This window comes from Mycothermus thermophilus, assembly GCF_041956435.1.
Source record: "Mycothermus thermophilus strain CBS 625.91 unplaced genomic scaffold VTJ04scaffold_1, whole genome shotgun sequence".
Taxonomy (NCBI): Eukaryota; Fungi; Ascomycota; class Sordariomycetes; order Sordariales; family Chaetomiaceae; genus Mycothermus; species Mycothermus thermophilus.
The window spans coordinates 959,431-971,425 of NW_027191427.1; the positions used below are offsets into that span (position 1 = coordinate 959,431).

The window sequence follows — 11,995 nt, forward strand, 5'->3', positions numbered from 1 at the left end:
CAATTTCACCTGCCTTATCTCCTCCCACCACCACTACCACCTCGCTCCAGATTTTCAGTAGCCGCCAACGCAGCTGCCAATGCGGCCGCCGCACCTGAACCAGAAGCAGGAGCAGCCGTCCTCGGCCTCTGCCTCGCCACGTCACCCTCACGCCCCGCTCCCCCAACATCCCCCGTCGCACCAGAGAACCAACCCCCATTCAAAATCACCTCCGAGAGCGTCTGGCTCAAACTCCTCGCTCGGCCGCGTAACCCTCCTCCTCCGCCAACCGTTCCGGACGGCGCCGCATTACCAGTACCATCATCACCACCACCACCACCACCACCATGACCCCCCTGAAACCCAAGCTCGTGCCCGCGTCCATGGGCGTTGTCAACCAAGCTGACACCTTCCACCGAACAACTCCTCCGCCTCCTGCTCGGCGACGACAGCCCCAGCGCAGCGGGCATGGAAATAGTAGTTCCGCCGCCCAACCCGAACCCGAACGATGGTAAGCTCAGGTTCAGCCCTGCCAAGGCCGATCCCAAACCCCCGCCACTGTTACTACTCTCGCCCGCCTCCACAGCAGCAGCAGAACGTGATCGAGGTGGGTCAAATTCGTCACCCGCGGCGTTAGCAGTAGTCGTAATAGTGAGACCGCCGTCGAACGCCGAAAGCAATTTATCCCCCACCACGGCATTCAGCGTGCTCGAGAACGGGGAGGGGGAGTACATTGTGTTCGGATGGGGATGAGATGGTGGGGGTGTGGAGGGCCGGGATAAGTAATTTGGCGTTCTGCTGGTGGAGGTTGCAGAGAAGGTGTTGTCGTAGATGCTGGACGGGTGTCTTGATAACCTCTTGCTGCGAGACGAAGCTTGCCGAGAAAGATTTGGTCTGGACTGGGATGGGGGGTTTGTGGAAGCAGCGGCGGCGAGGATGGAGTCGTCTATTATTCCGTCCTCACCGGCGCTGTCGTAAGAGCGAGCAGAGGCGGTGGAAGGAGGGAGTGAACCGTCCACTGCCGGGACGGCATCGGTGGTGCGCAACCGCGATGGATGGACGGACGAGCCGTTGTCAGAATGCCAGGGGTTTGCCAGCAACGGGGCGTGTTCGCTCTCGTCATAATCATCATCATCATCCCCTGATGCGCCACCGAAAAAGATCGGGTTGCGAGCTGGCGCCGCGGACGTGGGCAGGCCTCTCGCAGAACGGTATCCCTGGCTGAAAATATCAGCCAGCGATTTCGGTGTCCCAGCCAGCCCCGACGCTCGTGAGGCTCTCGAAGAGCTGCGCGAGCCAACGGCTGCTGGCGAGGTTCGAGGACGGGCAGATGACGTGGGCCTGAGACGGTCGTGCTCTGCCAGGCCGATGGTTTCCTCGATACCCTCGGCGTCTGATAGAGTAATCTCGTCCTCGTCGTCATCGTCCGTTTGGCGCGGCCGGCCGCTGGTGATGACAAACACGCCAAAAAAGGTAAACAAGCAGCCGCCGACGAACTTGACGGCCTGGTCGCGGGTGGTGCGCTCAAAGTCGCGGTAGAGGACGGCGCTACCGATGATGACAGACAGGGTGAACAGCACAAACTGGACCGGGATGACCTGCGTCGAGGCAAAGCGCTGGAGGGCCTTGTTGAGGTAGCGGACCTGCATGATGGCGGTCAAGAGGAGAACAAAGATGAGGGCGTAAGTGACGGGAGTCGTAAATGCGCCAAGAAGGGTGGACGAGAGCATGGACGACACGCCCTTGGTCGAGAGGGCCGTATAGCCGCCAAACAACCCGACCAAGCCGAGATCGATCAGGATGGTCCTGCTGCCATACCGCGGGCTCAACCACATCAGCAAGGCAATCAACGCGAAGGTGACCGCCATGTAGATCTCGAACTCGATGGTGGTGATAGCGTCCCAGACCTCGTGCGGGCCGAGCTTGGTCTCCTCTGTCTTTGCGCTCAGCACGACAGTCACGGCGCCGACGACGGCGACGAGCACGCCCCAGAAGTCGCGGGCGCGAAACAACTCCTTGAAGAAGATGGGGGCAATGATGCAGTTGGAGATGAGGGCCACCACGCCCAGCGGGCTGACGATGGAAGCCGGCGCGAAGCCGTACGCCAAAAAGTTGCCCAACTCGCCGATGGTGATGAGCACCTGCCCCAACCACCAGTAGGGGTCCTTCAGGTATGACGAAGGAGGATTTTTAGGAGGGATGGAGGCATTGTCGGTGGACGAGTCAGACTGGAAGGACTGAGCAAGCGGGTCGGTCTCGGAAGAGAAGCGCGGGTCAATAGGGGCGAAATTGTCCTCCATCAGCGACGGCGAGGCCCCGTCGATATGCCCTGGGCCGGACGTGCCGGCGGTGCCGTAGCGGCCGACAGAAGCAGCGGCGGCGTTCTTGAGGGCTTGCCTCGCGCGCTCTCGGATCTCGCGGCGGCGGCGGTGCAAGCGGATGTGGGCGTAGCGTTGGACGTTGAGGGCCAGAGCTATCAGGATGTTGCCGCAGATGGCTGTGATGATGCCGATCAAGCTGGACCAGTTCTGCAGCTCGTCCTCGGGACTGCCGGGACTGCCGGTGTCGCTGCTGCCGGTGCTGCTGCCATGGCCGGCGGGAAACCCATTGGCAAACGAACGGTCGGCGAGGGGGAGCGTGTCGGAGGAGGGCAGCGGGAGGCGCATGTTCCAGCTGCCACGCTGCCAGGTGGGAGAGAGAGGGAATGTTCGCAGCGCGCGTGTCACGGCGCGGCGACGGGGATGGTGTTGGGACCGGGAAGATTGGCGCACCGGTGTCGCGGATCAGCAAGACAGACCATGTGTGTTGCGCAGGTATGTGCTTATAAGAGCAGTTGGCTGTCTCCTGATGGCGCCAGGCTCAGGCAACGTGATGGCGCCAAAAAGTTGAAAAGGCTCAAAATGTCCAAATTTGGGTGTTGCTGGACGGATTGGGACGCGGTTTCGGCGGGGGCAGCGCGGATGGCACTGCAACAAGGGGGTATGCCCCGGATATCATGGAGGGAGAGTGGGAAAAATATAAAAATACAATTCACAAACTCAGTTGCAATGCTTGCTGGTTGAAGCAGACAGTGAGTCTTGTGATAGTCCCGTGTCAAGGGTCAATTTGATATGTTGGAAGAGGTCAGTCTTGGGCGAAACAGCTGACAAACCTGGGCTGCAGAAGTGACCCCACCACACAGTCAGTGAGACATGTGCGTACTGTCCCTGTACTGTGGGAACACAGCTCTCGAGAAGCTCTGCCCAACAGGTACCTGCTAAGTAACACGCTACAAAACAACACAAATCTCCGCTCATTGTCCAAAGCTTCATCTCTGGCCAAGTTTCCTTCCATCCAAGTTTTCTTTAGCCAGTTCCAATAAACCACCAATTTCCTGACGGCACGGGGCGGCACTTCAGGCTCAGAGCTCCGGAGCAGCCGGCGGGAGCTTGATGAGTGGGCCAATCAAAAGCTTGCCCTGTTCGGCCCGCCCGAATGGGTCGGCTTGCGGCTTGCTCTGGGCTTGCGACGGGGACGATGACGCAACTGCCTCGGATGTCGGTGTTGGCCTCAATCCGCAAAGCCACGACAACAGAGCTGACAACAGCTTGGGCATTGGGCATCTTTCAGGTCAACACTCCATGGGAAGGATATGCAAACATTTGCAACACAAGAGAAGATGCCAGGACGCAATGTGTTTGATTCTGTGACGTGGTTATTAAAGATCTAGAATTATCAGACCTGGAGCAATAGGGCTGCCAAGGTGCTCTGTGTCCATCTGCTGTTGAAAGCTTTCCCACGACCCCCTTTTCCTCTTTTTTCTTTCCTTTTTTTCTCCCTTTTTCTTGACCCTTTTTGTGTCCCAAGCCCATTCAGTGTAGCGACGTCCAAACCAGTCCGCTTGCTAAAGCCCAAACCAAAAGAAAAAAACAAACCCCAAACTTTTTAGAGACCGTACCCAAACCATACCAGACCCAGTCATCATACCGTCCATGAAGATGTAGTAGAAAATCCATGACCGTAGAATATCGCCATCACTCCTCCGACCTATCTGACCTCGCAAAGGAGGTCCTTCTTTCCCTGGGCGCCGCGAACGTCCTCCCGAGAGCCATCCACCTGGGGCCCTCGACCGCCCCGTCTCCCCTCTCGGCGGCAGCCCACAGCTTCTGCGCCATCTCACACTCCTCAAAGTGCTCGAGGAACTCCTCGCGCGAGTAGAACCGATCCCTCATCTCGAGATGCTCGTCTGAGAAATCCCTCTCAAACGCCACCTGGCACCCCTTGCACGACACGCCGCGCTGCACCTGGCCGTCCTCGCCCCTCCTCCTTGCCGCCCACGACCGATCCACAAACGGCAGCGCTGTCGCCGCCTGGAACCGGAGCGTCAAGCTATCAGGCCAACGCCGGGCCGCCGCCTCGGGGTCGCGCACCCCGTTCTGCTCCAGCGCCTGTACCGCGTGCGGCCGCACCGCGACGATCCTCTTCCTGCTGTCGGGCAGGGTGTGCAGGACCGGCAGTCCCTTCTTGATCAACCCGTCGGCGCTCGTGCCCGCCGCCTCGGCCACGCGCGAGAGGTGCGTCACCTGTGTTTCGGGCGCCGAGGCCACGCAGGTCAGGCAGCACCGCTCGGCGGTGGGGAGGAAGACGAACCCGCCGAAGGCGCCGCACAGCCGGCACCGCTCGGTGGTCAACGCCTCGTGCAGCTTGCGCGCGGGCACGTGGCTGCCGAGCCCGGAGCGGAAGAGGATGCAGAGGGCCTCGACGGCGTGGTCGCGCAGGTCGCGGAATGGGCGGATGGCGGCGACGAGCTCGCGCGCCGAGCGGTTGACGTGGCTGAGGCGGAGGATGGAGGTGGCGTCGAGCTCGAGGAGGATGAGGGAGAGGATCTCGAAGGGGAGGCGGGTCAATTGGCCCAGGGAGAAGTCTTCCTCGTCCTCGATGGGCTTAAAGGGGCGGAAGAGGGTCGCCCGGATGGGGTCATGTTGGCGAGGATGGACCGAGACCACGGGGAGCTCAAAGTCCGCGCGGTTGTAAGAGACGTGGTGTAAGACGGAGGCAGCATCGGGTCTTGGCGGTTCAGGCCCGGACGATGTGGATGTGGCGGGGGTGGCTGGTGATGGTGGGTGTTGTGGCTGCATGTTGGGCTGGGGCTGGGATTGTTGATGGCTTGTTGGGGGGGAATAGTCTAAGTAGTGACGGTGTGGAAGATGTATAAGATATACAGTTGAGATGGTGGTGGTGGTGGTGGTGGTGGTGGTGGTGGTGGTGTAAGTCAAGCTCCCCTGTGACTTTATGGGAGAATTGAAGAAGTAGTCAGAAGCAGATGTGTCCAACAAAGAACTGTTGTGCCTGACGCAAGCAATTGAGTCCAGAACGCTCGGAATTATATACCATAGGGCCCAACAAGCTTTGGCATCGATGACTACATTTCTTTCTCCTTGGTCCTGGCTGCCCTGGTCTTTGCACATGGCGACATGCGTATGGCGACACATGTCGGCTCCAATCCACTCCCCAGTCCACATGGGCTACGAGCGGGCTACACATGTCCACCAAAGTCCACACATGTTCACCCAACACGCCCTGCACTGTGCCGAATCCCGGTTGTTGTGACACACAGAACGGTCATCAGAGACGGATGATCCAGACGATCCATCACGGATGCGGGGAACCGGCCGGGGACGAGCCGGGAATCAGGGATTAGAGAAAAAACACCGTCGTCGTGTGCAAACTTCTCTGCCGCCCTCGTGACCCAACCGTGCGTCGAGACCGGTTCCAGGGGAAATCCAGGGGAATGCGGATCCGGGGTACCACCGCCCGTACTACGCCAGTCCGGGCTCCAGGGCTCCAGCCATGGCCAGCCTGACGAGACCGCCCCGACGGGAGACGGTGTAGGTGTGTGTGGACGGAGGCCGCGGCCGCGAGCCGCTTTTACCGCTCGGCTTTTGTTGGTACGGAGTACGTACTGTACGAGTATAGTCAGAGCATAGTCAGACTCAACCAAGTCCGTGTGAGCTAGGGGCGGTGGAGACTGTGGCACTGCTGAAGTTACTGTGTACCTAGTAAAGTGAAGAAAAAAAAAGTTGAGAAAAAGGACTGGACCCAAAAAAAGGTCCCGTGGTCAGAGGAGTCCAGAAGGTGCCAGAGAGGCGAGCCCCGCTGTGGGGCTTTTTTTTTGTTCCCTGCCATCAGTCATCAGGTGCCAAGCCTTCGCCGTCAAGGTGTCAGCATCTCGCCATCTTGGACCATCACCAGTCCAATCACTGAATTGCCAGATTGCCGAGTTACGTAGCCAGTTTCCCCAGCTGAGAAGGTCAGCGTGGTTCGAGACTTTGGAAATCATTTTCTTGCTCATCACATCTCCGGCGTCAGCGGAGACAAAAAACAAAAAGATCGAAAAAAGGGAAAAAAGTACATTCCAGCTCTGCATTCCGCTATGTAATGGAAATGCACGACAACGGCACCTCGAGCAACACCAACAACACCCCTACCACCACCAATAACACCGACAGCTCCAACAACGTGAAGGCCCGGTCCACCGAGGCTGACCCGAACCCCTTTGTCCGTTTCAAGCAACACGTCGACGCCAACATCCAAGCCGGCATCAACACCCTAACGGGCGGCAGCGGCCTGTCCCGGTCCCGCACCACCACCGCCACCAGCCCAGGCTCCGGAATGTCAGGCAACACTTCTGACTCTTCTTCTTCCCTCACCGAGGCCGCCAACCTCGGCCTCCTCACCCCTCAAGAAGCCCGGTTCGAATCTCGCCTCTCCTCCCTTACTGACTCTGCCTCCTCTTCCGGCTTCACCGTCCCCGAAGCCAGCTCAGCATGGCGTCTCTTTCTCCTCCGCTCCGCCTACTCTCCTTTGAGGCTGGAGTATGACCACGACTGGTCCTCTACCGCCTACCCCTCTTCTTCTCTCCCTCCAACGCCCTCTGTGTTTTCCCCTCGCGGACTTTTCACCTCCCCATGGAAGCACGTCCCGGTGCCGCGGGACCTCCCCGCCGGCTGCGAGCCGGGCGAGGTCGGGTGGCTGGAGGCGTTTGAGGACCTGCTGCGCGTGAATTCGGGGATGGAGTTGATGGATTTGCGGGAACGAGTCCGCGAAAACCGGCGCGTGTGGAACCAGCTCGGGTTCGAACCGCATGTGTTTGGGTCGTTGTTTGGCAGCGGCGCCAACGGCGATTTGGATCGATGGCGGGGATGGGACTCAAGCTGGGCGGAGGAGGAGGGCTGGCTTGGGAACCCGCGCCACTATCACCCTCACGGCTCGCCGTTCGGTCCCGGCTCCGGGCCCTTCGGGCGCAACCTGTGGTCCTTTTTCCTGCCCGGAGATGGCATGCGCGCTGATCTTTGGATGAGGCGGATGCAGGCGCAGGGCTTGCACGAGGTTCTCTTCCCCGTCAACGATACGGTGTTTGGGCGCCAGTCACCTAGGACGATTCAGGAGTGGACGGAGCGGCGGCGGAACGAGCAAGAAAGGCGGAGGAAAGCGGAGAGCCTGTGGGACGCGGTGATGGAGGATGTGAGAAAGAACGACAGCACCATCAGCACCAGCACCAGCAGCAACAGCATCAAGGAGGTTGACGCGGACGACCAGCCGCGCTCACACAAGGACGCGCTCGAGGACGCTCGCCGCAAGCTCGACGCCTGGTGGGACGCCGGCCACGACACGGCTACTTCCTTCCTGGACGGCGTCGGCGGGTTCGTTCGGGCGCTTGGCAAGGTTCTCGAGGAAGAAGCTCGCTCACTGCAACAGTTCGGCAAGGGCCATGACCACAAGAAGAACCCAGACAAGAAGAACGACGGCCCGGAAACCGAATCTGACCTCTACACCCTCATCCACAACACCTTCCAAGAATCGGAGCGCTCCCTCTCCAACCTGTTCAAATCCCTCTCCGAAAGCTGGCACAACACTTTTGACACCACCAAAGAGGCGAAACCTGCCTCCCCGCCAAAGACCGAAACCACCGAGTCCTTCGACCCCAAAACCGGCCTGACCGAGAAGACGACAAAGACGGATTTTGTGGATAAGCTGGGCAACACGCACACCAAGACCGAGACCGTCTGGACCGACGAGAGCGGGCGCGTGGTGATGCGCCAGGTGCATAGCTCGGTCGGGCGCAAGGGGAGGTGGGAGTGGAAGTTTGGCGGCGATGCGGCGGCGGGGGAGAGCCGGGAGGATGATGGTGAGTTGAAGGAGCAGCAGCAGCAGCAGAAACAATTGGAGGGTGGGACGAGTGCTGAGGCGGACGAGGGGAAGAACAAGAAGAAGGAGAAGGAGGGTGGGTGGTTCTGGAAGTGATTCTCTTTCTTCCTCTCCTACCCTCACCTTCCTCGGCTCCCTTCTATAATGATAACCCTCCTCTCCAACCAACCAACGAGACACCCATCACCATTTCATTTCGACCGCCCCGACTCCTCCAACGCTGCTGCCCATCCTCCTGCTCTCCTCGAACATCACATCTCAGCACTGACACACCAGTACGTACGGAACCGCGGCGTCACCCGCCTCTCGCAGTGGGGATGTACATACATGCCCGGACCGTGTAAGGTGAGGTTGGGGTTCCGCAGGATCCGTCCGGCATCTTTCGTTCTGTGCCACTCCTCACGCATTACACATCAACTGACGAGCGGGTATGGGGTGGGAGACCCGCATCCGCCACCACCAGCTCCTCCTCCTCCTCCACCGCCGCTCCACATCTTCCCCCAGACTCCGTACCTGTGTACTGGATCTGATCGATCCATCATAGGTACATACTCGTACACATTATCCACCCGTTTCACGGCACGATGAGGTCATGCAAGACCGACCGGCCGGCACTTGTTCTACCGAACCGTCCGGTATATCCGGCGATGACGATGATTCTACCTATGATTTTTGGTTTCTCCGCTCAACTCGGCTTGATTATTCTTTGACTCCCCTTTCGTTCTTCGTTTTCCCAATCCAGGGATTCTCCTTCTTCTTTGAGCTCGCTCTCCACTCCTTCTACACTCTACACCAAGTTGTTCGGATGTCTTGAGAGATTGAATCTGGTATTACTGGCAAGCGCAAGCAGCAAGAGTCGAGTTTGTGGTTTTGTTCGATTGTACATAGTTTCTCACACAAAGTCGAGTAACCAAGTTCGGATGTATATAGCTTTAGCCCGCTTGCTCGGAAGTTGAATCAAGGTTTGCATGTACATACATAGGTACATAAACACCGCTACACGGACTTTTAGTAAACACATACATCTGAGCATGTCTCAGATATCAACCCTCGAGTGTCCCCTCCCTCAACTTGGCAGTCGTTCAAGTACATTATTAGTACCACATCCGATGAATTACCACACCCTACCATCAGGCCTACCACTAGGTACTTAAATGCCTATCTACCTAGGTCAAAAATACCTAGCCGGCCAGCCAGTCTGCCAACCAGCCTCATTTCCTCCCCTTCCTCATGGCAGCCTTCTTCTTCCGCATCATGCGCTTGCGCGCAATGATCTTGGTCCGCATAGCCAGCTTTTCGTCAGCCTTCTTCTTGGCCTCCTTTGACGACGGCGGCGGCGGAGGTTGCTTTTGACCGCCCTTTTTGTTCCCGGCCTTCTTCTTGCCCGGGCTGTTGTTGTTGGTGGCCTTGTTGTCGCCGCTGTCGTAATCATCATCATCATCCCTCTCCTTACCAGACGCCCCAGCCTTGCCTTTTCCCTTCTTCCCCTTCATCTTCCCTTCCTTTCCTCCAAACTTTCCCTCCTTCTTATCCTCCTGCCTATTTTTGTTCTTACCACCATTCCTCCCCTCAGCCGCCGCCCGCTCCTTGGCCTGCCGCGCCTTCTCGGCCTGCATCTGCCTGCGCTTGACCACGTTGGCGTTCTCGATGGCAAACTCGACAATCAGCCGCTGCGTCTTGCCGGCCTGGTTCTTGATCGGGTGTCCGTTGAGCCAGCGCAGGCCCATCAGCGCCCAGCGGTGCGACGAGTACTCGATGAAGCCGTAGCCCCTGCTGCGTCCGCCGCCGACCTTCTCGTCGACCTTGGAACCTTGCGCGGTCTCAAAGACAATCTTTGCCTGGGTCACCACGCCGCGGCCCTTCTCGCGGCGGCGGCGCTCCGCCTCGCGGTCCGCCTCCCCGCCGCGCGTGGTTTCCTCCTTGGACAGCGGCTGCCGCTTGCCCTCCCGTACGTCCTTGGCGAAGCCCACGACGGCCTGGCGCGCGAGCTGCTTGAGGTCCTTGGAGGTGAGGTGGGTCGGGATGTTGCGGACCGCGAGGCGGGTGAGGCTGAGGTGCAGGGCCGGGTTGGACTCGATGAGCTTCTTGCGCTGCTTGGCGCTGGCCTCGCGCATCTTGATCTCGTTGGGCGGTAGCTTGGCATAGAGCGGCGAGTTCTTGGGGATGGCGCCCTCGGAGAGCAGGAAGAGGCGGCGCTTGTCCTCGCGGCGTTTTCCTTTGCCTTCCTCGGCCAGGCGCGTGGCTTCTTCCTTGGAGACGGCGTGGGTGACTTGGAGGATCCGGCCCTCGAGGGTGTAGTTGCCCTCCGGGTCGGCGGTTTCGTCCTGCAGGACCGAGTGTTTGGCGAGCGGGTTGGTGGGCTTGTGCTTGGGCGCGCCCTTGAGGCAGGCTTTGAAGTCTTCCTCCTTGATGAAGCACACGAAGCCCGTGCCGGCCGGGCGGTCGGTCGTGCGGTCCATGACGACGCGGGCGTAGCGGATGGGACCGAAGCGGCGGAAATGAGCTTTCAGGGTCTCATCAGTGACGGTATACGGGAGGTTGCGAACAAAGATGGTGTTCGCATTGTCAGTCATCAGCTGCTTCTTTGGCTTGTCTGATGTGTCGGAAAGGGAGTCGCCGTCAGTGTCGAGCTCATAATCATTAATGTCGCTGTCGATGTCGATGTCCATGTCGCTATCCTCACCCTTCTTATCTTCATCTTCACTTTCTGAATCTGAGCCGCTGGACTCGTCGTCGTTGTCTTCGTCTTCTTTTTCGTCTTCATCCTCATCCTCGTCCTCATCTTCGTCTTCTTCGTCCTCGAGATTGTCACCGTAGTTTTTGAAGAAGTTGATGAGATCGCGATCTTCCTGGGTCAGATTCGGATCGTCGTCTTCCTCGTCCTCCTTGGCCGCCTTCTTGGCCTTCTTCGCCTTGGGGCTCTCTTTCTCGTTTTCTTCCTTGTCGTCCCCTTCTTCGGACGCCTTGTATTTCTCCCACGTCTGCTTGTCGACAGCCCAGTCCACTGCGATGGTTCGTCCATCCACCTCCTTGCCGTTCATTTCCTCCATGGCCTTCTGGGCATGCTTCCGGCGGCGGAACGTGACGAAGCCGAACCCGAAAAGCTTGCCCTTGTTGTTGGGCAGGTCGGAGAACTTGATCTTGCCGTATTTCTGGAACAACTCGGCCAGCTGCTCGGGCTTCTTGATGCTCCATGGCAGGTTGCGGATGATGAGCTTGGAGGGGCGGCGGGACTCCTGCAGTTGCGACTCGAGCTTGCGCTTCTCCTCGACCACCTTGGAGGCCAGCTCGGGGTCGACCTTGGAAGCATCACGCAAGCGGGGCTGGGCGACATCCAGGCGAAGGCGGCGGCCGTGGAAGAGCTCATTGTTCAGCTTCTCCTTGGCCTCGTGGGCATCCTCGGGGTCGGCGAACGAGACGAAGCCATAGCCGCGGGACGTCTTGGTCTTGGGGTCAAGAACCACGGTGGCGTGCTTGACGGGATAGTGCTGCGAGAAGAAATTGGTGAGGTCCTCGCTGGTGACTTCGGGGGCTAGCGACCGCACGAAGAGCTGGCGATGCGTGTCGAACCGGGCCTTCTTCGCGGGAGGCTGGGGATTTGAGGATGAGTTGTCGGTCGAGGCATTGTTGTTGCTAGTTCCGTTCTCGAGGGACACTTCGTCCGCCTCGCGTTGGCGTTTCTTGTCGGATTTTGCCATGGCGAGTGTTTGTTTGTTTCTTTTATATTTTGTTATTTTTTGTTTGTTGTTCAAGAGAGGAGCTTCCAAGTTGCTTCCTTCTTGGAGCAATGAATCGCCAACTGCCCAGAAAAAATTCCAGGCCAGAGCAG

At 58.9% G+C, this 11,995-nt stretch overlaps 6 protein-coding genes across 6 annotated transcripts; 3 read left to right on the top strand and 3 right to left on the bottom strand.

Moving 5' to 3' along the window:
* Positions 1 to 14: 14 nt before the first annotated feature.
* Positions 15 to 2,645, bottom strand: VTJ04DRAFT_328 (uncharacterized protein; the record flags this gene model as incomplete). Its single annotated transcript, XM_069361162.1, has 1 exon — positions 15 to 2,645. One exon carries the CDS (start codon positions 2,643 to 2,645, stop codon positions 15 to 17), a length of 2,631 nt encoding a protein of 876 aa, XP_069222938.1.
* Positions 2,646 to 2,777: 132 nt separating this feature from the next.
* VTJ04DRAFT_329 (uncharacterized protein) lies at positions 2,778 to 3,976 on the top strand (the record flags this gene model as incomplete). The annotated part of the gene is made up of 4 exons (XM_069361173.1): positions 2,778 to 2,958; positions 3,378 to 3,457; positions 3,689 to 3,853; positions 3,908 to 3,976. The coding sequence occupies 4 exons, from the start codon at positions 2,778 to 2,780 to the stop codon at positions 3,974 to 3,976; spliced, it is 495 nt and encodes a 164-aa protein (XP_069222939.1).
* A 16-nt stretch (positions 3,977 to 3,992) lies between these two features.
* VTJ04DRAFT_330 (uncharacterized protein) lies at positions 3,993 to 5,096 on the bottom strand (the record flags this gene model as incomplete). Its single annotated transcript, XM_069361185.1, has 1 exon — positions 3,993 to 5,096. One exon carries the CDS (start codon positions 5,094 to 5,096, stop codon positions 3,993 to 3,995), a length of 1,104 nt encoding a protein of 367 aa, XP_069222940.1.
* A 1,306-nt stretch (positions 5,097 to 6,402) lies between these two features.
* VTJ04DRAFT_331 (uncharacterized protein) lies at positions 6,403 to 8,262 on the top strand (the record flags this gene model as incomplete). Its single annotated transcript, XM_069361196.1, has 1 exon — positions 6,403 to 8,262. The coding sequence occupies one exon, from the start codon at positions 6,403 to 6,405 to the stop codon at positions 8,260 to 8,262; it is 1,860 nt and encodes a 619-aa protein (XP_069222941.1).
* A 48-nt stretch (positions 8,263 to 8,310) lies between these two features.
* VTJ04DRAFT_332 (uncharacterized protein) lies at positions 8,311 to 8,980 on the top strand (the record flags this gene model as incomplete). Its single annotated transcript, XM_069361207.1, has 2 exons — positions 8,311 to 8,710; positions 8,766 to 8,980. The coding sequence occupies 2 exons, from the start codon at positions 8,311 to 8,313 to the stop codon at positions 8,978 to 8,980; spliced, it is 615 nt and encodes a 204-aa protein (XP_069222942.1).
* A 397-nt stretch (positions 8,981 to 9,377) lies between these two features.
* VTJ04DRAFT_333 (uncharacterized protein) lies at positions 9,378 to 11,864 on the bottom strand (the record flags this gene model as incomplete). The annotated part of the gene is made up of 1 exon (XM_069361218.1): positions 9,378 to 11,864. The coding sequence occupies one exon, from the start codon at positions 11,862 to 11,864 to the stop codon at positions 9,378 to 9,380; it is 2,487 nt and encodes an 828-aa protein (XP_069222943.1).
* Between the last annotated feature and the right edge of the window lie 131 nt (positions 11,865 to 11,995).